At 36.7% G+C, this 23,407-nt stretch overlaps 1 protein-coding gene across 1 annotated transcript; it reads left to right on the forward strand.

The window, feature by feature from the left end:
- Positions 1–5,148: 5,148 nt before the first annotated feature.
- Positions 5,149–22,768, forward strand: LOC131280160 (protein FAM170A-like). The gene is made up of 6 exons (XM_058306285.1): positions 5,149–5,365; positions 7,207–7,347; positions 13,121–13,261; positions 18,963–19,100; positions 19,950–20,099; positions 21,158–22,768. The coding sequence occupies exons 1-6, from the start codon at positions 5,296–5,298 to the stop codon at positions 21,868–21,870; spliced, it is 1,353 nt and encodes a 450-aa protein (XP_058162268.1). The 5' UTR covers positions 5,149–5,295; the 3' UTR covers positions 21,871–22,768.
- Positions 22,769–23,407: the final 639 nt, after the last annotated feature.

Consider the following 23,407-nt stretch of genomic DNA (forward strand, 5'->3'; position numbering starts at 1 on the left):
TCAGTTTACTTGTATTTATTCCTATTGCGTTTTAGGGTAAAAAATGTGAAGCTATCAATTACTTTCAAAATAATGCTGTATGTATGTCCCATTAATTGTATCACATTTCATTATTTATATTGTAATTTTCCTCTTAACAAAGTATTATATGCATATATGTGCATACATAAATCTTATTATGCATAAATCTATTTTCTTTTCTAGCTATTATCTGTAAGATATGAATATATACATATATATTGTATGTATGCATATGTATATGTATTTTTACTTATTGTTACTTGCACATGTATATTCGTGACTATTTTAACTTCTTGATATAATGCTGCTTACCAGAATAGTTAAATTCTTTGAAATAATATTATGATTTTGAATGTAAATTCTATTCTGTCTGACTTTAAAATTGCTCTCTGGTTTCTTTTGGTTCTTATTTCCTGGCATACCTCTTTTCTAACCATTTATATTCAGCCTTTCTATATACTTTCGTTAAGTTTTTCTCATTTAAGTAACTTTTACTGGTTTTGGGGAATGGGGATTAGCTATTCCAAAAAGTTTTTGTCTTTCGCAAAGTTCAACTCTTTGACATTTCTTATTGTTCTGTTACAGTTGGAGTGAGTCCAATCATTGCTTACTTATTTTTGAAATATTACTTTTTTACTTAAAAAAAATGCATGTGTCCTTCAAAATAATGTGCCTGGGTGTGGGTTTCTATTTATTTATGCTCTTTGTTACTCCTGGTAGTAGATAGGAAAAAAATGTGCATTTCCTTTTGACATAAGCACTTCATTTGTTCAATGTGTGGATATGCAGTGTTTTCATGATAAATTTCCAAGTATTTTTATTTTTGTTATAATTTTTTGTCATTATATTTAAATACCCAAGTATATTACGATTTCATTATTAATTTCTAATTTCATTGTATGGAGTCAGAAAATGTTTTCTTTAATACCTATTCTTACAATTTATTGTTGAAATTGGGTAAAACTTGCTTTAGGGCCAACAAATACCTTTTTTGTAGTGTTAAAGTTCTATTTGTGCTTGAGAAGAATGTGTAATTGGTTTTTTGGGGGAATAAAATTTTATTAAGACATGCACACACACACATACCTGCATAAGATTGAGCATGTTAATTATTGTATTATTTAGAAGAGGGCAATAGATGTTATGGCCAAAATAATTGTCAGTGGTTTAGTTGTTATTGAATATTGATATATTTTGGCATTTTTCTACCATTTTAATCTTTATTACAATTTGCTGCCCTGTTTCTTTTTTTCCACCTTTCCTCCCATTTACCTTAATTAACTTGGCCTTAGGACAATACTACTCTATTGGAATCTTCTGGTCCAGGTTGGGTTCCTGCCACAGTAGCTCCCTACTACTTCAATACTTAATTTCTCTGGTCTTTGATTGCCAGCCTTGTAATCCCAGCCACCAACCAAAGTGACTTGCCTTTGATGCATTCCTTCCAAATGCTCTGCTGCCGAAACAAGTTCTTAGATGCTCCAATCATATTGCTTGGAGCATTACCAAAAGAATTCTCTGAACTTATTGTATGTCCAATGATTCCACAAAGAGAGTTGTTCTTCTTTTCAGGCATAGAACAAAATTTTATTATTTTATAAATATTTCTTCTCCTTTGTTTAGTTTACTTTTCTCCTTAAAATCCTATTATGTGGATATTAACATGCCCACAGCTATTCTCCATATAATTTAGTTTTTATATAATTTCTATCTCTATTTCTCCCTGATGATCATTGCATTGAAATTCATCATTATATTTGACATGCCATTAATTTGGCTCTGTGAAGGCAGGTTTTCTTAAATTCTGTCTTTTGAGCCCAACTAAATTAGAAAGAGCATCAATAATAATGATTGATATTCTAGCTACAGTAGAAGTAAATAATTATCACAGATCTGCACACTACAAATTGTAAAAACTAGCTGCCAGATAGAGTGATGTAGGCTTGAAGTGACAGAGAAATCTAACCTCTAGTCACTGTCTTATGGATTGATAATACTTAAAAAATTTCTCCAAGAGTAAATTATAAGGCCTGAGAAACCCAACTAAGAACTTTGACTTAGGAAGATAAAGACCAAGATTTTGAGTGAGCTATAGCAGGAGCAAGAAACATGTTATCAGCAATGGAGAAGGGAAGCAGAAGTCTGAAGTCATGTAGTTTAGCTATTTTTTTCCCTAGAAACTAGCTCCTGAATTCTCAGTGATAATTTGGAAATGATAAAAGGAAGAGAATAAACTGGGAAAAGTTATCTGTTAATGCCATTGAAAGACTGTGGAAAAATTAGCTAAAATAGTGTCAAAGGGAAAAAGAAAGAGAGAGGAAGGAGGGAAGAAGGGAAAGAAGGAAGGAAAGAAAGGAGTAAGGAGAGAAGGAGAAAATAAGAATAAAAAGGCAAACAATTAATTTCAGTTGAATGCTACAAGGGATGCTGCAGCAATGTAATGAAAGAAAGCAAAAATGGCAACAACAACAAAAAGAATTGGGAACTATTGAAATGGTCCTCAAAATTCAAAGGAAGAGTAAGTTATTCTAAACCAGTAAAGCAAAATGTAGTTCACACCATCATGGTGCAGGTTCTGATAGGGAGAGATGTCCAGCTGAAAGGAAGAGGATACAGAAAAGATTGGACACAGAGTGCAGGGCAGAACATTCCAGAATGATACATTGTAGGAGGAACCAATGCTTCACTCTTGAGATTAGGCCAAAGATACTTAGTACAGAGTTTTCACATAGGTGAGGGGTGGTGAGCAGAATAGTGAACTGTAGAAAAGTCCCCTTGTACCCTAACATCCTCACACACATATCCATCTCTCCACCTTCACTGTCACAGTCATAAAATTTAGCAGCCCCTTCCATCACTTTTTTTACTTTATTCCCTATGTCCCACTTCCTTTATATACTCACTCATAGTCATTTTCTCATGTCTTCTCAAGCCTTACCTTTCACATACTCTTTACCTCATAGAATTATTCCCATATGTCTTAGTTTGCCAGAGATGCTATAACAAATATCACAGGCTGGTTGGCTTAAACAACAAAAATTTATTTTTTCAGTTTTGAAAGCTAGAAGTCCAAAATCAATTTATCAGCAGGATCATGAGTTCTCTGAAGTCTGTAGTGTTCTGCTGCTGATTTGCTAGCAATCCATCTCTATGCTGTCACATGGCCATCTGTCTCTCTCCTTCTGTCTCCTCCTGCTACTATGCCCAATTTTCTCTGTAAATAAAGACTGTAATCATACTGGATGAAGACCTACTTTGGACTCTTTTTGGCCTCATTTGGATTCTATTTACAAGTGGGTTCACACTCACAGAACCAGGGGTTAGAACTTGAATATGTCTTCATGCGAGACATAATTCAATCCATAACACCATATTTACTCTTATATTCATATTTTCTTGCTATCATATACAACTATTTACATGAATAAATTTACACTCTATTTTAACTTCTTTGGAACCTACTTTTCTATAATTATAATCCAGGAAGAAGACATCACACTTTCATATTCACTTCCCCTTATCCTCTGCCAACATTGCCAACATTCATATATCCATGCATTTTCATAGCTCTATCTTCCTGTCATACTCTCACTTTCTTAAACTTGTGTTGTGTCACCAGTTCTTAGGAACACATTTGTAGCCCTATGATCTCATACAGATAACATAACATATCCAATGTGCAACATGAGAATTACCTATTTTTGAAACTATATATCAAAGTAATATGCATAATCCACACTGCTAAGACACATGTCTATAGACATAACACCTGACTCTAGGTTTTGTGGATACAGAGACAACATATAAAGACATGGAAAAACTTAAGTTATTCTCAAAACAAGCACTTCTCACACCCACAGCCTCTAAACATTCAGTATTAACACTTACCACACACAATATAGCATGTGTTATTCCCAATTTTAAAAGAGAATACACACACACACTTACATGATCCAACCACAGACATAACTTTCAATTGCATGTACACCTACTCCACACATTATACCAAATATAATTAAAGTTTTGATGAGTGAAGGGGAAAATCTGATTAAAGAGTTAATATTTTGTAAAAGAAAAGGGCTCTTAGAGATTTTATTTCCTTAGGAATCAACCTGTTGATTTATTTGAGCTTCTAAATTCACTGGAATGGGGCCTCTGAAAGGAAATTTGGAAGAATATAGAAGGAAAATAATGACTTTTTTTTGAGAGACTGAGATCATTGGTAAGTAGGAGAAAGACCCAGAGGTGGTACATATTAGAGGTAAAGGAAATAGAGAGAGGCCAGGTTATATATAGCCTGATTCTAATAATGCTAAGGTTGAAAGTTTACCTATATTGCCTTTGGAGAAGTGTGTTCAGCAGTGGGTGGGAGGTTGATTGGAGGTGATCCCAGAATTCAAACCTTATATAGGCCCTAGCTGTTCCCAGATGGTATAGATTGAAGTCAAGAACAGAGGCCTGGAGAGTGAGACCTTTCAGGGTTAACAAGAACAGAATTCCTGATGAGGGACAGGAGATGTGTAGCCAGGGGTTTTTCCTTTCCACAAATACTGGCTCTTGGGGAAAGTGTAAAGCGGAAAGTGGCAAAAGAGACAATGTCTACATGTGAAATGCATGGGAATGCTCCTAATAGTGGTGGAAATAAAGCAATGGGTTTTATGAAATTAGGAGATATTCTCAAATCCACACCTAAACACTAACATACATGTGTGTTACACTTATGTTTATACATAACTTAAATAGTAATAATTATAAGATATATATTGACTATTTTCTATGAGATAAGTGTGACCTCTAAGAAAATGCCTATCCTTACCATTGGGGAGATTTGCATAATGGGGAGATTTGCATAATACCATTGTCTTTAGCTAACTCAAGTCATCTATCAAATTTTGATAACAAGGTGCAGGATATAAAAAGTCAAGTTAACGATAGAGTTTCCATTGGCTAAAAGGACCCACCCAAGCATTGGGGTGTGGTAGGCATGTAGTCCTCTGAATCCTTCCTGAGTCCCTAGAATGCACTGGTGTCATTAATAGGTCAGAGAATCCTGCTGAAACCTTAGCGATCACTTGCATCATAATAGCCCTGAGGGTGTACTAAGCACTGGTCAGTCCAGGGAGCTGGTCAGAAGGCAGCTTTCCAATTGATTTCTTGTTCGTAAATATACAAAATAGATTCAGAGCAAACAGCAACAGATTTCCTGAAAGCTAAGAAGAGCAGAGTTTCAGAGGGAAGAGGACCTGATTTGAGTCCCTTCCAGAGAGCTGAACCATGAAACAAAAACGAAAAAGGAAACATCTGGAAATCATAGACTCCCAAGAAACTGTCAAGACATCAAGAAGTATGTGTTAAGCATATTCTCTAGGTGTAGGGTAATCAAGAATTGCCTTCTAAGAAGGGATGGAAAAATGAATCCTAGTTGTAGTGGGTGAGGGGAAGAGGTGGGTAGGGAGAGTGAAAGAAAGAGAAGTGGATGCCAATCTTCCTCAGGATCCAGATGGTCTGAGAGTGAGGAGAAGGATTGTGTGATTCTGTCCTTGTCTCTGCTGCTTCAAGTCTGTGCTAGCCATCTGAAGTCCATCTGGGTTGCTCTGTCATATTTTCCTCATAAAACCCATTTCCTTTTATTTTATTTCTTACTAAGGACATTGAGTAAGTAAAATATGTTATCAGAAACTGTCTAATACTTCCTCCTTTTAAAAAGATAATGTGACTCATGAGGATGAGTGAACAACTTGAAAAAAGAAAGTAAAGTTTGGGCACTGAAAACCTGGCTATGTGGGGATATATAAAGAAATATAAAGGATTATTGACTTAAGAGTAAAAATTGTTTAATCTCATACTATGGCTGTATAATTATAGGGCTTCTATGTGGAATATAAGAAAAAACAGGAAATGTTACACATACATACAAAAACACTGTTAAACCACAATGGTTGAATTGAGGATCAGGGTCAGGCCTTTTCTTGAAACACAGAGAACTGAGATAGTCCTGGGCACTAAGGAGGCTAACAGTAAATAAGTAACCCTTAAGAGAGAAGACTTGCTCAGTAGAGGGCGGGGCCAGAATAGAGCCTATTCCAAATTTATATATGCTGGATCATAATTCTGATGGCAACCTGAGATTTATTTCCAAGAAAGTTTTGGTTTCTGCATGTTAAAACCAAGCCCTGGGAGAGGAAGCCTGGGAGTAAGTTTTCTTCATTCTATGAAACCAAATTTTTAGAGAAGATTGAAGGAGGAAAAAGTATGTGATGATTTTCTTCTTACTAAAACCTGACACACTGGGGAGAGGGCAAAGATGAGTGGTTGCATGCTCTACATCATGGCTGATACTTGACATACCTTTAATAAAATTAGTGCATATTCGAGAGTTCTTATTGAGTGTTAACTATGAGATATGCAAAGCACACACACCTCTTCACACATAACCATACACACCTCTTCACACATAACCATACAGAGCTCATAAATAAGTCAGAGGAAGTTAAGTATTAATACCTAATATAATTTGCCACTTACAATGTACCAGCACAATGCTCTGCTTCTCAAAAACATATCACAACCCTTTCACTAGTTAAAGTACATGGGGCTGTAGTAACTAATGCACAAATCTATGTTTTGCTTATATAATAATTCAGGGTATATGTTTAGGTTCTAGGGACATTCTGCTTCATGAGGTCCCAGGCTGATGGAGACTTTGTGATCATTGACATGCCCCCTCCAAAGTCACCTGGCCTATCAATATCCCAGCCAGTCAGAAAAAGAAAAAGCATGGAAGGTCACAGAGGGAGGTTTCATGTTTGTCTAGAGGGGGCAAATGTCACTTGCACCCATTTTACTTTGCAGAAAACTTATTCGCATGGTCAGAACTAACTAAAAGAGGGTCTGATAAGTAAAATCTAATCTAATAGTATACCCAGGTAGAAAGGAGACAATTCAGTTTACAAAGAATACACATTGTGCAAATCCACTCATCTGTGACATATATTGACGCAACCAATGTTACTTTACACTTAAAATTTTCAGTGATAGGAACCAGACTATGCTACCCATGAACGTGAAAGCAGTGTGTGTTAACTGGATGTGCCAAAAAGTAGACTTTCAGTAATTGTTTAATGGGTGAAAGTGTGCTCATAAACATCAAACATGAACAATACTCTTTTATTTTTAATTCCCTAGGAAAGTTGAATTTCAAATATGCTCTTCAGTGTAGACGTAAAGGGATGACCACAACCCAAAGGAAGAAAGCACAGGAGACTTCCTCCTCCTCCTCAGAATACTTCTCCTGTATCTCATCTGAAGATAAGCTCATTGGTGCTGGTAAGGAGAAAATATTGAAAAGAATGCTGAAGAGAATTTGGAATCTAAGCATAGCCCTGAAAGAAGCTGAGGGGCTCTGGCCATCGGCTGATATAGGCTGCCAAGTCCAGGATGAAACTCAAAATGCTTCTCTCTTTTCTCCAAAAATGCTCAGGAGATCAGTAGTAGAACCAATATATTCTGAAGGGTAGATACCTGAGAAGACTGGAGGAAATCCAAAGAAATCAGTGGAAACTATGTTTCTGTTTGAGGAACTGTCAGGAAAGGGATCAAGGGGATGAGAGTTTTATCAGAGAAACATGAGAAGAATACATTATATGAGCCAGGAGAGTGGATGTTACATTATCCAATAGAAGTGAAAACACTAGCAGCTTAGGACAGGCTAGAGGTGGAAGGATCCTCCAGAGTTGGACTTGAGGTACAATACAGAAAAACCCAGTTCAAGGCTCCTGAAGAAGAAACAACTTGTCTCTGTCTTTACCTTCAAGAGTAGAACACATGTCTTTGTGTAGGACTCTTAACTGAGGTGGGGATGGTGGTGTGAGGGAGGGGCACAGAGGAATTTTGTAAAACTGTTGCTCAAGGTTAGGGATTTTGCAATACTGAGTTTAGATTCCCAAAGCTGCCCAGGTTCACACAGAAAAATGAATCTTCACCCCAACACATCCATATATTTTTATAGCCAATGTTTTCACATTTGTCCCTACACAGGTGAGCCTCACAAGCCATATCCTTTTCTCTTATTTCTTTGTAGTCCTTCCTATGAATCCAAATGCTCACATAATGATACAACACACTCACATTTCTATTTCTCCATTTTCTGCCTGCCTATAGTGCTAACCCTCACTTTTTATTCTCTTATTTTCTCTTTTCCTATCATTTTATTTTGCAAAATTTAAAATCTACCGAACATTAAAGGGATGACACAAAAAACATGCATGTATTATTCTCTATTCACCTAGATTCAAAAATCTTTGAAATTTTGCCTTTCCTTCTGTACAAGAATGACTTGAAAATAAATTAGTTCTACAACATTCACCACTAAATACTTTTAGCGAATATGACATAATAAAAAAGGGAAAAATGCATTTTCTACCATTATTCAATCTAAGAAGGCTATTATAAGGATGCACTATCACTTACTCCACTCTTAAAATTATTGTATTACTGTTGTGTATGTTAATATATATATATAATGTATTATACATTATTTATAATAAAACAAAATTTTCATTGCTTTTAATTTAGAATTCTTCAGACCTTACATTTTCTTTGATTTTTATTTCTTCTTGCATTTTTCGCTTTTCTGGGCTTCTCTGTATTATTTTCTTTCTGCTTGAATTTTTTGCCATTTACTTCAGTGAGGGTCTGTAAGAAGTAGTTTTACTTTAATTTTTGTCTGAGTCCTAAACTATTGTTTTTTTCCCTCTATGAGTCTTCCAAAGTATCTGTTGTTTTTCAACCTCTCATTCTATATTTTTACTTCTTCCTTTCAAGTCTGGATGCCTTTTATTTCACTTTAGTACTAAATTGCCCAGGTTAGAAGCTATAGTACAATGCCATATTTATCATATAGAAGTGGTGAGAGTAGACATCCTTGATCTTGTTCTTTATCTTTTAGAAAAGTAGTCTTTCACCATTAAGATGCTAGTCATATTTATTTCATAGATTTCCTTCATCAGTCTGACGAAGTTCTCTTCTTGTTCTAGGTTTTTGAATGTTTGATCATGAAGGTCATTTAGATTCTGTCAAATGCTTTTCTGCATCTATTTAAATATTTATGTAGTTTTTGCCCTTTATCCTATTGATATGTTGGATTGCATTGATTGATTTTCAAATGTTAACCAAACTTATATTCCTGGGGTAAATCTTACATATTCATGTTGTATACTCCTTTTTATATATTGTTAGGCATTGATTCTGCAGTTTTTGGGTTTCTTTTTGATGTTTTCATCTGTGATTTTTAATTTAAAAAATTTTTTTTAGGTTAATAATAACCTCATAGAATAAGGAGGAAAACTTTTACTCTTCTATTTTTGGAAGCTTTCATGAGAATTTGTTTTCTTTTACTATATAGTAGAATCAGAAATGAATCCATCTAGGCTTGACTTTACTTTGTTGGAAGTTTTTGATAACTAAACTCAACTCTATTTTTGTTGCTAGGTTTATTTAGGCTTTCTATTATTTCTTGATTCAATCTTGGTAATTGTGCTTTTCTTGAGTTGATTCTATTTCACGTAAGTTTTCTAATTTGTTAAACAGTTTCTCCTAGCATTTGTTTAGAGGTATTTTTTTTCTCTAAGGTTGGAAATAATGTCTTTCTTAATTCTAGCAATTTGAGTTTTCTCCTTTTCATGGTCAGATTAGCTAAAAGTTTGCCAACTTGGTTGAACTTTTCAAAGATCCATCATTGCTTTCATTGATTTTCTATAATTTTTTGTTGTTGATTTAATTAATTTCAGCTCTATGCTTTATTATTTCATTCCCCTTTGCTTGTTTTATATTTAGTTTGCTCTTATTTTTCCAGCATTTTTTGAAAGATAGTTTTGCTGGATATAATATTCTTGGTGGAGAGGTTCTTTATTTCCTATCTTTCAGTATTTTGAATATTTCATCCCACTACATTCTGCCTGCATTGTTTCTGATGAGACGTCAGCTGTTATTCTGAGAATGAGTCATTTTTTTCTTGCTGCTATTAAGATTTACTCTTTTTCTTTGCCTTTCAGCATTTTATTATAATATGTTTAAGCATGGATCTCATTTTGTTCATCCTTCTCAAGAGTATGTGGAAATTCTTGTAGCATAGTCTCTATCACTTGTATGTGTAAGTTAGTACCTCTCCTAAAATTTGGGGAGTTTTCCCCGTAATTTCTTTAAATATTTTTTTCTAATCCTTTGTCTCTTTTCCTTCTGGTGTTACCACTGCATCTATATTGGTGAGCTTAATGGTGAACCAACTTTCTCTGTAGCTTTGTTCAATTATTTTTATTCTTTTTTTCACACTGCTCTTTGAATACCTTAATCTTTGAAAATTTACAAATCCACTGATTCTATCTTCCACCATTCAATTATACTATTGAGCCCCTCCAGTGAATTAAAATTTGTTTTTTTTGTACATTTTAACTCCAGAAACTTCTTTTGCTTTTTGTTTAAAATTTTAATATTTTTGATCTTCTCTATTTGAGGAGATATAATCACATCTTTAATTCTTTAAGCATTCCTTACTATCATCCTTTGAACATATTTGTAATGGCAGCTTTAAAAACTTTGTCTATTAAATATGATATCTGGTTCCTCTCCCAGCAGTGTATGTTACCTGCTTTTTTCCTGCATATAGGTCACAAATTCCTGCTTCTCTGCATGTCTTCTAATTTTTTATTGATAAGTGGACATTTTAGATCATATATTGTAACAATTCAATACTGATATGTCCCTTCCTTCCAAATGCATATCATGGTCATCATTTGCTTGTTTGTTTAATGATTTGGCTGGATTATTTTAGTAAAGTCTATTTCTTCTGTGGCGAAAAACATTTGATATCACAAGTCAGAGCCATAATCAGCCTGGCATGAGAGTGGTTTTAGCTGGACTCTCTTTTCTCTGATATCTCTGCTAAGTGACTTGTCTGTACTTAAAATATCACACTCAATTGTTAAGCTCCAGTTATTGCTTGCTGATTGCTCTCTTGTTTTTGTTGGTTCTCTGCATTTATTTAACAATCTGTTCGATGCACTTGTTTAACAATCTGATCCCATTTAATTCAGACTCATGTGCAGGGGCAGTTTTGAGACCAGTTTTTCAGGTTTGTTCTTACTTCAGGGGGTTTCTTTATAGCTCTTTCTTTATTTGGTTCTCTCTGGTAAATTTGCTGTCCTACACTTTAGCTTATTACTCTCATAGAACTACTATGAAGCTCATGAGATTTGTTTCCACCAGTATCTCCATTGCTTTCCACTTACATTTCCTTATGTTATGTTTTAAAAAACATCAGTTCATTTTGGAGAGAACTTAAGAATTCTTCTTATGTCCTATCTCTCCTCCAGTGGGCAGTGGGGGTAGTAATCTCTGTTCTCAGCTTGCTGCTCCTGGTATGGAACTTTTGTCCATTGAGTGAGCTCAGATGTTGGCAATAAGGATCCTAGTATTCTTGTTCTAACTTTACCCTACATTTCCTATACACTGCATAGCTAAACTACATAATGACACATCATACACCCACAAACACTAATCTATAATCATGAAACACACAGTACACATACACAGTTATGGGGTAGAATTAATATATAGAAACATACCAACTATATCATCTGCCCTTACACCAAACTCATCTCATAATCATATTACACATATCAACTTAATCACACATTATACCCTAACCCAGTTTTTTTTTTAAGATTTATTTATTTATTTATTTATTTATTTATTTCTCTCTCCTTTCCCCCCTTCACTCTGGTTGTCTGCTCTCTGTGTCTATTTGCTGCATCTCCTTTGTCTGATTCTGTTGTTGTCAACAGCACGGGAATCTGTGTTTCTTTTTGTTGCATCATCGTGTTGTGTCAGCTCTCTGTGTGTGTGGCACCATTCCTGGGCAGGTTGCACTTTCTTTTGCACTGGGCAGCTCTCCTTATGGGACGCACTCCTTGCACATGGGGCTCCCATAAGCAGGGAACACCCCTGCGTGTCACGGCACTCCTTGCGTGCATCAGCACTGCGCACGGGCCAGCTGCACAAGGGTCAAGAAGGCCCGGGGTTTGAACCGCGGACCTCCTATGTGGTAGACGGACGCCCTGACCACTGGGCCAAGCCCACCACCCCTAACCCAGTTTTAACCAACATGTTATGAATTTTTACACATCCAGCATACTGGACTCACCACATACAATTTTTCTCCATTATGGACATAATATATATATGAGACCCACTCCTGCATGACAAAGGGTGATTAATCATATTGAACCTGAACCATTAAATACTGAGCAGTGAGCTTGATTAACATTTGAAACATGGACAGTGATATAAAGAAATCATGAATATTTAGTTTCTTCAAAAATAAAAATATATTAATAGTTCCATTTGAGGTAAATCTCTGGGAGATTGGATGGTGAGTTTACTTTACAGTGAAAAATGTGGAGGAAGGCAAAGATACCAAAAATTGTAATGAATGTAGGTAGGTGTGAGGAACATTGAGGCAAGATCCACGTAGAAGCAAAGGATATTGAAAGGCAAGTTCTCTGCCAAAGCTAGAGACAACTGTTGAGGGAAATTATACATTCTTGGAAAGGGGATTTGGAGAGAAGAGTGGTGGGAGGGGAGCAGAATGGAAGCAGATATTGTAGTTAGAAATTCCTGTCTTACATGAAGCCCTGCAGTTTCATCAGGAATCTTGGTATATTTGAGTATAAAGTTATGCCCTGGGCTGTAGTATGAGACCATCTAGGCTCCCTGTGAGGAGTATTCCAGAAGAAAAGTTTGACCAAATAATGGAAATCAATAGTTCTGCTTCTTTGCAATTTCTGGCACAATCAGGAATATAACAGTAATGCAACTCCAGTCCAAATCCCAACACCAAATGCTAATGTAATACAAATGTTTATGTGTCCATACGTGTTGGGTTTTGAGCAGGATACAGAATTTATTTCTCATGAGGTCAGGAAATATATCTGATCTAGAGCTCAGAACATGACAAATATTCAGAATATTTATGGTTGAATGGATGAATGACTGAATGTATCAATACTCACTGTATCTCTATGATTTCTATTCCACTTTTTAGGGACCACAAACTTATGCAAATATATTCCACAATCTGGGTATCATTTGGAGGAGACTACCCTGGTTTGTGAGGAAAAAGACACATCCTCTGTATCAGAATACTTCTCCTGTGACTCCTCTTTACACATGCTCTCTTGTGCTGGTAAGGAGCAAGGAAGAACAAAAGTCTAGTTATTTCAGATTGTGGGAGTCTAAGCATAACTGTAGAAGTCCAGCTCTGCATTGTTGCTCAGCAACTGATAGAAATGTATACTATGGGCCTAGTCATAATTTTCTTCTCCTTTCCTCTCAGTAAATGTCTAGTTTTCTGTTTCTGGACCATCAGCAGGAACTCATCACAAATACTTTTTTTTTCTGCACATGGGTGGAGGAAGAACTTTGTGAACATACCTTGGGAAAAATGATGTCTTTTATGGGAAGGGAGACAGTTCATGGGTACAGGTCCCCACAATTGATGTATTTCAGTTAAACCTAAAAATGAAAAATCAATGTAAAATAGAACTACAGCTAGTAATAGCTTGATAAAAAGTGGAAGAAATAAAAGTGCTCTGGGTTGTCAGTCAAGCTTGCTGAAGAGTATCTTATATATGATGCTTTGCTAAAGATAAACTCAAAATCAAAAATTACAAAATACTCACAATTACGAGGTAGAGTCTGCCACACAAGAAACAGCAAGTTTTAACTACAATGAGATAATTTAACTGAACAACCTATAAGGAAGGCAAATAAGTATGTTTAAACCAATGGAAATTTACTGTGTGGGTCTCCACTCACTGAGATAACACACTATAATAAGATGAACATTTTAAACTCCCATTTGGGGGAGTCCTGCTATGTTCTCAAGATTAGGGGCAAGAATCTCTTAAGAATATAGGCAGTGCCAAATAAAAGAAAACAAACCAATATGTCAAGCCCTCAATATTAGTGCATACAGGTCATTATAAATTTTGTCAAACATATAAAAGTAAATGGTGCAAGATGTAAACCACAATGTAAACCATTAACCATGGTTAGTAGCAAAGCTTCAATATTTGTCCATCAGTTATAGCAAATGTACCATACTCATGTAAGATGTTATCAACAGGGGAAAATGTGAGAAGGGGGGGAGGTAGGTATACGGGAATCCCCTATATTTTCTATATGATCTTTCTGTAACCTAAATCTTTGAAAATAAAGTGAAAAAATTAAGACACTGGGGAAACATATAGAAGAAATTGTCACTGTACATAAAATATAACATGATGATGAAAGATTTGCAAATTTTTATTTTAATTATTTTTTTTAAATTTTGTATTTTATTTGTTTTTTGTTATTATTTGTAATTCTTTCTTTTTTTTACTTTGTTTTGGGGGAGTTTTGGAATGTAGAAGGCTTGCAACTGTGGCAGGGGAGGATCACTAGTGTGGTTGTAATGAAAGATGCTAATGGAAAGTGTGGGAGGGGTGTACCTGGGGCATGCTTTTATATAATATGAATATGTTCAAGTGGTCATGGGGTGTTGTCTCAGTAGTTGGAGACCCACAAATAAGTGAAAGAATATTGAATTTCCATCTTTGGAAGTTCTGTTATATTCTCTAATAGTGCATCAAGAATCCCTAGAGTACATGGGCAGTGCCTAGTGAAAGAGGACAGATCAATATGCCAGGCTCATGACATTGATGGTTATACTTAAGAACCTTGCTCCTGTGACATCGAAACCTAGCTTAGTATTTTATATTGCCTGACTTAATTCCTGAAAACCTCCTTGTTGCTCAAATGTGGCCTCTCTTTAAGCAAAACTCAGCATATAAACTCACTACATTCCCCCCAGCATGGGACATAACTCCTGGGGGTGAGCCTCCCTGATACCAAGGGATTATTACCAAGGACCAACTAGTGATGCTTTTGGAAAAGACCTTGACCAGAAGTGGGAAATATTAAATTCAAGAGAGTTTCTATGGGTAAGAGATTTCAAAGTGAATTGGGAGGTTATTCCAGAGGTTATGCTTATACCCATCTCAGGAAGATCTCATTGATGGCCACAGTAACAGTGCCTCAAACAGGGGTGCTCCTGAGGGCTCTAGAGACATCTGGACACTATAGGCAGGGCAGACAATCTCAGGAATTTGGCACCCTGTCAGTGGGTCTTACTTTGGAATATGTTTTCCCCAATGTAACAGTGTTAAGCTCATTTACAATTTCTCTACACATGGTTCCTCTGCCCCCTTTATTTGAACCTATAATTAGTACTATCATCATTAAATATATGTACAAGAGACTTAAATCTTCAGTCTGTTCATAGGCCAGTTGTGCCCTAAATCTCAGTAGAATTGCAATACTCACTTTCCAGTTCACTGGACTCACCCAGGAAAACTAACAACAAGGTGATGATGGATAATGCTCACTCCTAAAACAGTTTCTACAACTGCAAGAAGACAATTCCATCCATTTGCCCCATGGGGTCTAAGTCTCCTCTAAGTCAGAAACAGAGTGGGCATCACCATCCTAAAATCTTCAATATTGAGGAATGAACAAACAGAAGTGGGGAAATGCAACTATATGGAAGAATTTGTAACACTGATATAAAGGCAGTGGTCACCAGAGGTTCTGAGATAAGGGAGAGCGAGAACTGGCATAACATGGGGCATTTTGGGGACATTGGAATTGTTCTGAATGACATTGCAGTGACGGATACAACCCATTGTACATTTTGTCAAAACCTATAAAAATGTGTTGTTGAAAGTGTAAGCTATAGTGTAAACTATAGTCCATGACTAATGGTTCAATATGTACTCATCAATTGTAATAAATGTAATCAAAGATGTTGTTAATAGGGAAAAGTGGGGGAAGGGGATAGGGTAAAGTATATGGGGATCCCCTATATTTTGGATGTACCATTTATGTAATCTAAAGCTTTAAAAATAAATAAATAAATAAAAATATAAAACAATGAAAGAGAAAACAAAAATAAACCATAACCAAAAAAAGAAAAAAGAAAGAAAACTATCACTTGCTGCCAAATAAATGTTTTAGAAATTAAAAATATTTTCCTACAAATTACAAAAGGGTGACTAGGTTAAAAAGCAAATTACAGACCAATGAAAAGAAAATTTGTGAACTGAAGGACAAAGGTTAAGCATTAACTACAATACAAGCCAGAAGGATTAATGGATGGAAAACATAAATGGATTACATTTAATAAATATTAAATATGGAAAGTATGATGCATGGTCAAATTGAGGTTTCTGAAGAATAAAACAAGATGTGAGGTAATCCTCAGAGCAGAAAATTTTTCAGAATTGAGGAAACCCACAGATCATCAGAATCAGGAAGCACAATGAATCCATTACAGGATAGAAAAAAATAAATTCACATCTAAACACCCTATACAAAATAATGCAGAACTCCAATAATAAAGACTTTACAAATTACAGAGAAAAACAAAAGGCTTTAAAAGAATGTTGCTTTGTCAGATATTTCTAAACAGTAATTGTTCTAGGATCCTAAAGACAATATAAAATAGTAAATAGGAGATAAAGAACAGTCATTATCATACAAACAAAGAGGAAATATTTTTTCGGATAAATCTTATATAAAAAAATTTTAAGAACACTCAAAGAATCTACTCAGAAAGTAAATTGAACATAAAGAAAGCATGACAGTCAGTAATAAATGGTGAGCTAAAAAGATGATAAAACCTGTGATTTAATACATGTAAACTTTTGAGAAAGCCCCTAGCTCTCTACCGAGCACACAAAAATTTTTAAGGTTGATATATATGCTTGTATTAACTGTTGTTTTCATTTCCTATTGCTGCTGTAACAAACTACCACCAGTTTGAAGCAAAACAAATTTACTGTCATGCAATTTCGGAGGTCAGAAGGCCAAAATGAGTCTTCTTATATTGTAACATCAAAGTGTTTGCACTGCTCTTTCCTTCTGGAGGCTCCAGGGGAGAATCTCTTACTTGCCTTTTCCAACTTATAGGGGCCTCCTGGACTTCTTGACTCACACCCCCTTTATCTGTCTCATCACGCCTACCTCTTGCTTCCATTGTGACCTCGGCTGCCTTTGAGCTTCTTCCTCTTTTAAGGATCCCTGCATTAGATTTATGGCTTACTCAGACAACTCAGGATAATCTCTCCTTCTCAGGAGCCTTAATCATATCTGCAAAGTCCTTTATATCAAGTGAGGTACAGTCAACAGGTTCTTGGGGGGCCATATTTACATGTCACAATTATCTACCACAAAATGTAATAAGCACAATATATGTTTAATTAGGCAAATACATATTTAATACAGAAATACTAAAATTTCTATCTTATACTGACTGCCTCTATGGGGCAGCACAGTTCCAGACACAGAGACTGAAAGCAAGCTCCACAGCCACCAAATAAGGTGTCCACTTAGCTATCAACATTATACCTATACAAAATTAAGAATTAACAATATTTACATTTTGGAGCTTTGACCAGGAAAGAGGCTATGGTGTCCTTGAATATCTGGGATATAATCTTGATATGCAATCAAGATTCATTAAATGGGTAAAAAATGGATGTATTTCTTTAATTTTTATTCCATTTCATAGAAACCTTGATGATAAAAAAGGTACTACATAGCCTTGTCACATTCCCCAGAAGATCAGGAAAACCATCTCTATCTCAGAGTATTTCTCCCACATCTCCTTTGAGAACAAGAATATTGCTAAGTGGAGATGTCTGAACTGAAGGAGGGGGTGGGGATTAGGAAAGGCAGATTAAGTAAGGTTGTGAAATCCTGCTGAGACCCCCTGTCAACAAGCTGATATCCAGGTCAAATCACAAACTCAAAATCTTCTCTTCCTCCTCTGGGAGATAGGTGTGCCTTGCATCTATATAAAACATCACCTTTGTTCTCCCTCCTGTCTGTCACATAGTCAGCCTGTAACACCCTCATTGTCTCAGCAGATCTCACACAATACTCAATTCCTTGCTGTCTCTCACATACCAAACATATATCTGCTTATCCTTCAATAACACGTGATTCACAGATCACTCACAATATATGGAAAATATACTGCCTATTCATATACAGACTTATGCTGTAATGTCACCCAAACATATCGTATGCACACTATCTTCATATACAATTACCGCCTCACCCCTCTATACACTATATGAAATAGTTGATGAAACATGAAAACATATACAGACATGTGCACACAACAGACTGTACTCACCAAACATGACATATAATACCTCCCTGTAGAAGCAATATAACACACACATGAAAATTTCCTCATCCCCACACCACAGTGTGACACACCAGTCATTCTCCAATGACCCAGAGATAAACTGAATAGATTTTGAGAAGCAAAAGTGAAGAAGAAAGGGCTTAATTTGTGTATGAGATTTTATTTTCTCAGGAATGAGAATTTGCCTGTTAATTTACTAAAGCTTATGAATTCAATTCCCTGGGAAAGGGAAGTAGAAAAAAAGTAACTGAGGATTTTCCGGATATATCCAAACCCATGGTAGAGGTAAAGCTGATTTTTAAAAAAATTATTCCAGGACAAAACAGCAAACCAGAATTTACTCATAAATTGGGAAGGTCCCAAAAGAGGCTGTGACTATAATGATTACAGTTTGGAAACTGAGCTAGGGTCTTTTGTTGCCAGGACACTGGCAAAGATGACATCACTCAACCAGGGATAGCTGTGCCAGAGGAAGCAAGTGAGCACTGAGGGGGAGATGTGGCCAGTACTGAAATGTGCAAACTGTAGCTAATCTCAGAGACCTTGTTGGAGGCTCTTTATCTTGAGTGTTTGGTGAATGCAAAAAAAAAAAAAAAAATACCATTTATCTGATTTCCCTCCTCCTTCCCAGGATTCTCAAAATTGGTTGAAGAAATTCCGCAGTCTGGACCTTCTGGGTTGTTCCAAGACCACAGTCATGTGACAGAGAAGGACTCAAGCTCAGAATACTTCTCCTGTGCCTCTTCTGCAGACAAACTCATTCATACTGGTATGAGGATGGGGGAAAGGTGGAAGTGAGGATGGCTCACGTGGGAAGGTGGGATAGAATGACAGCCTTGAATTGAAACTGAGATTGCTTGTCCAGCAACTCGCAAAAATCACCCCTTCTCCCAGGGACTGCCCAGGGTCTTGGTTACCAATCTATGTAAGTTTTTCTTGGGAGAAGCTCCAGAAGGATCTGAAAATGATGGTCAAAAGTCCAAGAGAAATGTGCAACTCCATTTCCAGAAAAGAAGTTTGGGACAAAGCTATGGAGTGTTCAGTTGAACACTTCTAGCACTATACCCACTTACTGAGGAACCCTCAAAAACTTTTTACCTCTATCTCCCTCACCTTCTCCCTCTCCCTTGCTCTCTACCTCTACCTCTACCTCTACCTCTATCTCTATCATCTCTATGTGCATATCTCGATATATCTACATTTGCATATCTATGTATCTGTTTCTCTATATGCACATGCAGAATTCTTCAGAAAGCCTTCACTGCATATCCTCTATTTGCACAATTTCTTTTCAGGAAAATTGTGTTAATAATAATACCCAACCTTTTTTATTGCAAACTGTATTTCAGAATTGGTTCAAAATCTTCAATATTCTGTATACATTTTCAGAAGCAAACAGTTACCTAGCCCTACTCAGACATACAACACAACAGAATTATAGTAACTGTTGATGTTTACTTGTACTTTGAGGTTTTGATTGGGAAAGTCATTTTAATTTCTCTTAAGAACAAGTTCCATGGGTGGTAACAATGCTTGCCACATAATGTCCATTCAGCCTGTCTTTCTTTCCTGAATGGACACAAAACCCAGCAAATTTCACACCTATTCAATTCCTCAGAATTCTGGAATTTTCAAGAGGATGTTTCTAAGCCTGGATCATTTGTAGTGGTCTCAGCCTGGACTCAGACAGCAGAAGAGAATAACTCCGGCTCAGAATATTTTTCCTGTGCCAACTCTGCAGGCAAGATCACTCTTGATGATAAGGAAGGTAAGGCAGATGTGAATGTGGGATCTGAGCTTAGACAAGAGATGGAGCTAAGCTACTCAGACCAACCCCTCCTTAATTCACTTTCCCATCAAAATGGGAAATGGATTCAAGGCAGAGGGCCTAGAACAGAAACCCCTGCGGAGAGAAAAATAGAACTGTCTCCAAGAATAGGACTGAACTCCTCAGCAAAAGTTTCAACATTGAACACTGGCAGACCTGCAGGTGAGGAAGTAGAAATGCTGATGAGTGTGTAGGAATTTGATCAGAACCCTCTCCCTCAGATCAACACAAACCCTCACATACTCTCACACACCTACTCCATCACACCAGGTATGGTGCTATTTCTCCTGTGTTTCACTTATTCTCTCAGATACTCTTTCCTTCCCATCCATCCTTCCCATTCCCTAGCAGTATCACCCATAAACAGCTCATTCCCTCACACAATCATTCCTCACACTCACCCTTTTACACCCTACTTCAGTAAGTGCCTCACATCTTCTTACACAGATGCCTTGTTTCAACTCCTTCAGACAAGGACATACTCTGGAAAACTCATGTTCTGGAAACAATACAATTTCATATACAATATTTCTCCTCCACATGCCACTTCATTCACAATGCCTTCTATTCTGCATGGAGCTGTGCATTGTAAGAGTTAAATTATATGTGCTCTAACACTCTGCCTTGTCTTACAGTCTTCCTGATTAACAAAAAACATAAACCTCTCCTGCGCTTTGCTGCCATGGACTGTCACACCACATAACACATAAACACACACTCATCAACCATCCCTTCTTTGCAACACCAAAATCACTCACCAGAAAGGACCCAGGATACCTGTACAATTTCATAAGACATACCATACACTCATTCTCCATATATTTTTTACCACATATACACCTCAAATAACATACAGCACACACAGAATTCTAAGACACTACATACATATATACTTCCATTCTGCATGCTTACACAGAGACAGTGTCTTGGCCATCTTTAGTCCTACAGACTTCACACAATTATTCGACTTTTCTTATGTCTGAAATTTTGTTTCCCAGGAATCAATCAATTACATCAGGATGGCCACTCTTTGGGATCCTACGATATGCCTCGGCTCCAGGACTCAGAGCGAGGGGAAACATCCTCCCCTTTTCCACATGTCTCCTTTCCATTTCATTCAGTCTGTAAGACCTGCATGTACTCGGCGCATGTGACAAAAAAGGAAAGAGTCATGAAAATTTACTACATGTGTGTCCAAATGAATAGGGGTGTAGCTGTCTTATGGGATGCAGAGGAAGGAGTGGAGCCCCCCCGAAAGAAGACAAGAATGGAAGAAATTACTTGTCCTGAAAAGATCCAGGTAGGGGTCATCCATTCTTCCGTGCCTACCAGAGAACTACTAACTGACAGCGAGTCCAGCTTGGAAGTGGAAGTCCAAGAGGAAAGGGAGGAGGCTGACAGAGCAGAGCCTCCCGTTCTGGAGGAGAATTCCAGGGCCAAAACACCTGATTGGCTGGTGGCCTTGGACAGTGGCTTTAGGTGCATGGGCTGCTGCCGGGTCTTCTCCAGCCTGGAGGTCCTTCAGGAGCATGTGGAGCATGGGATCAATGAGGGATTTAGCTGCCAAGCTTTCCATCTTGCCTTGGCTTGGCTGAAGAGCAAGAGGAGCAGGAAAGGAAAGAAGAGGAGGAGGAGGAAGAAAATAAAGAAGATGACATCTGGAAGTCATCAGGAAAAATATTTTGGCATGAGGACATCCTCATGCAAATAACCAGACTATTTCTCAAACCCTAAAATGGAAGTAGTGAATGAGGTCAGACTCTACTGAGGATACTTTTTCTTCTCTATGCAGCCACAATACCCCATGCTGTTTACATATGCCTACAACCATCGTTAAGACCAGAAACCCCTTTTAATAATATCCACTTCTCTTCCCCAGGGGTAAGAAGGTGGCAGATCACAGCTTGTAGAAAAGCAAAATGTCCTTATACAAATTAAAGAACAGCAAACACTTGCAAACTACCTCTACAGCTAGAGTTAAGAAAAGGATAAGGAAACACATTGAGAGTGAAAATTGCTGTGGGCCAGGTTGTGGAATAAGTGAGAGCCTCAGGAGAAGGAGACAACCCCAAGAATACTTGGGACACAGGGTTCTAACAAAAGGTGGGATCAGCAGTAGGGAACTTCACCAGAGATGCCTCCCAGGCTTCACTAATGACTGCGGTGTAGATGGAGAAGTTCCTTCTTAAGAATAGAAGCATTGAGGCAAAGCATATGGTTGGTGACAACTCAATGAGAATGTTTTCTTTCCAGATTCTTTGAGGGAATGGGTGGAAAGACCTGTCTAGAAGTTTAGCCAAACAGAGGAGACAAGGTCCACCATTCCTAGCAAAACAAAGATTCATGAAAGTCACATCCCTTCTAGGTTTTCTCCCTGACCTAGGTACAGGACAAGGCAGAGACAAGCCTTCTGTCCCCAAGGAGTGGGTGGTTTTAGTGTCAAGGCCATTATCAAAGCCTTTATTATGCTTCTTTCTGTCCATCCACATAGCATTTCAGGGGTTGATCAGGCATATGGGACAAAATGGATAATCAAAATATTTTTTCCATTTTTCAATTAGTAATAAAGCTCATTTGAAGCCAAATCATATGAAAATGATGGATTTTGAAAGCCTCTTTACTGGTAAATAAAATGCCATTACAGTAGATTGTATTTTTTTTTTCAGGGACTGGAGCATAGTGTTTTTTGTACTCTGCAGTGACGTATATCAAAAAGTTCTACAGTAGATTCTGTTAAATGGGCAGAGAGAACAAAATTTCTTACATCCTACCAATTGCATTTTTGGCATTGACCATGTACACTTTTTTTCTTTATGAAGACTAAGAATTCTAATGTTGGTGTGGATTCTATTGACCTTTATTTTTTTCTCATTTATCTATGAAAGTACATCTAGTTATCCTTTGAGATTCAAAACCCTCTCTATGTTTGTCTTCCTTTTCTTTCTCAGGTACAGTATACCTAATATTAAGAAAATTATAAGATATGCTAAACAAATCTACTCTCTAGAGTGACCTGAATGAGTTGAGATATATACTTTTTTAAGAGTTAACTACCATAGCATGACTTACATATGGAAAATTATGTTTTGAATAAAATAAGGACAGTTATATTATAGCTTTCCAGATGATGAAAATTGAAACCACATTTATAAAAGACTTTCCCATATTACAATATTGTGCCTTTATGTTTTAAATTTATACTATCTTTATATTGCATTCATGGCATAGAAGTCTTTAAAATATATTTT

Source organism: Dasypus novemcinctus, chromosome 2 (genome assembly GCF_030445035.2).
Source record: "Dasypus novemcinctus isolate mDasNov1 chromosome 2, mDasNov1.1.hap2, whole genome shotgun sequence".
Lineage (NCBI taxonomy): Eukaryota > Metazoa > Chordata > Mammalia > Cingulata > Dasypodidae > Dasypus > Dasypus novemcinctus.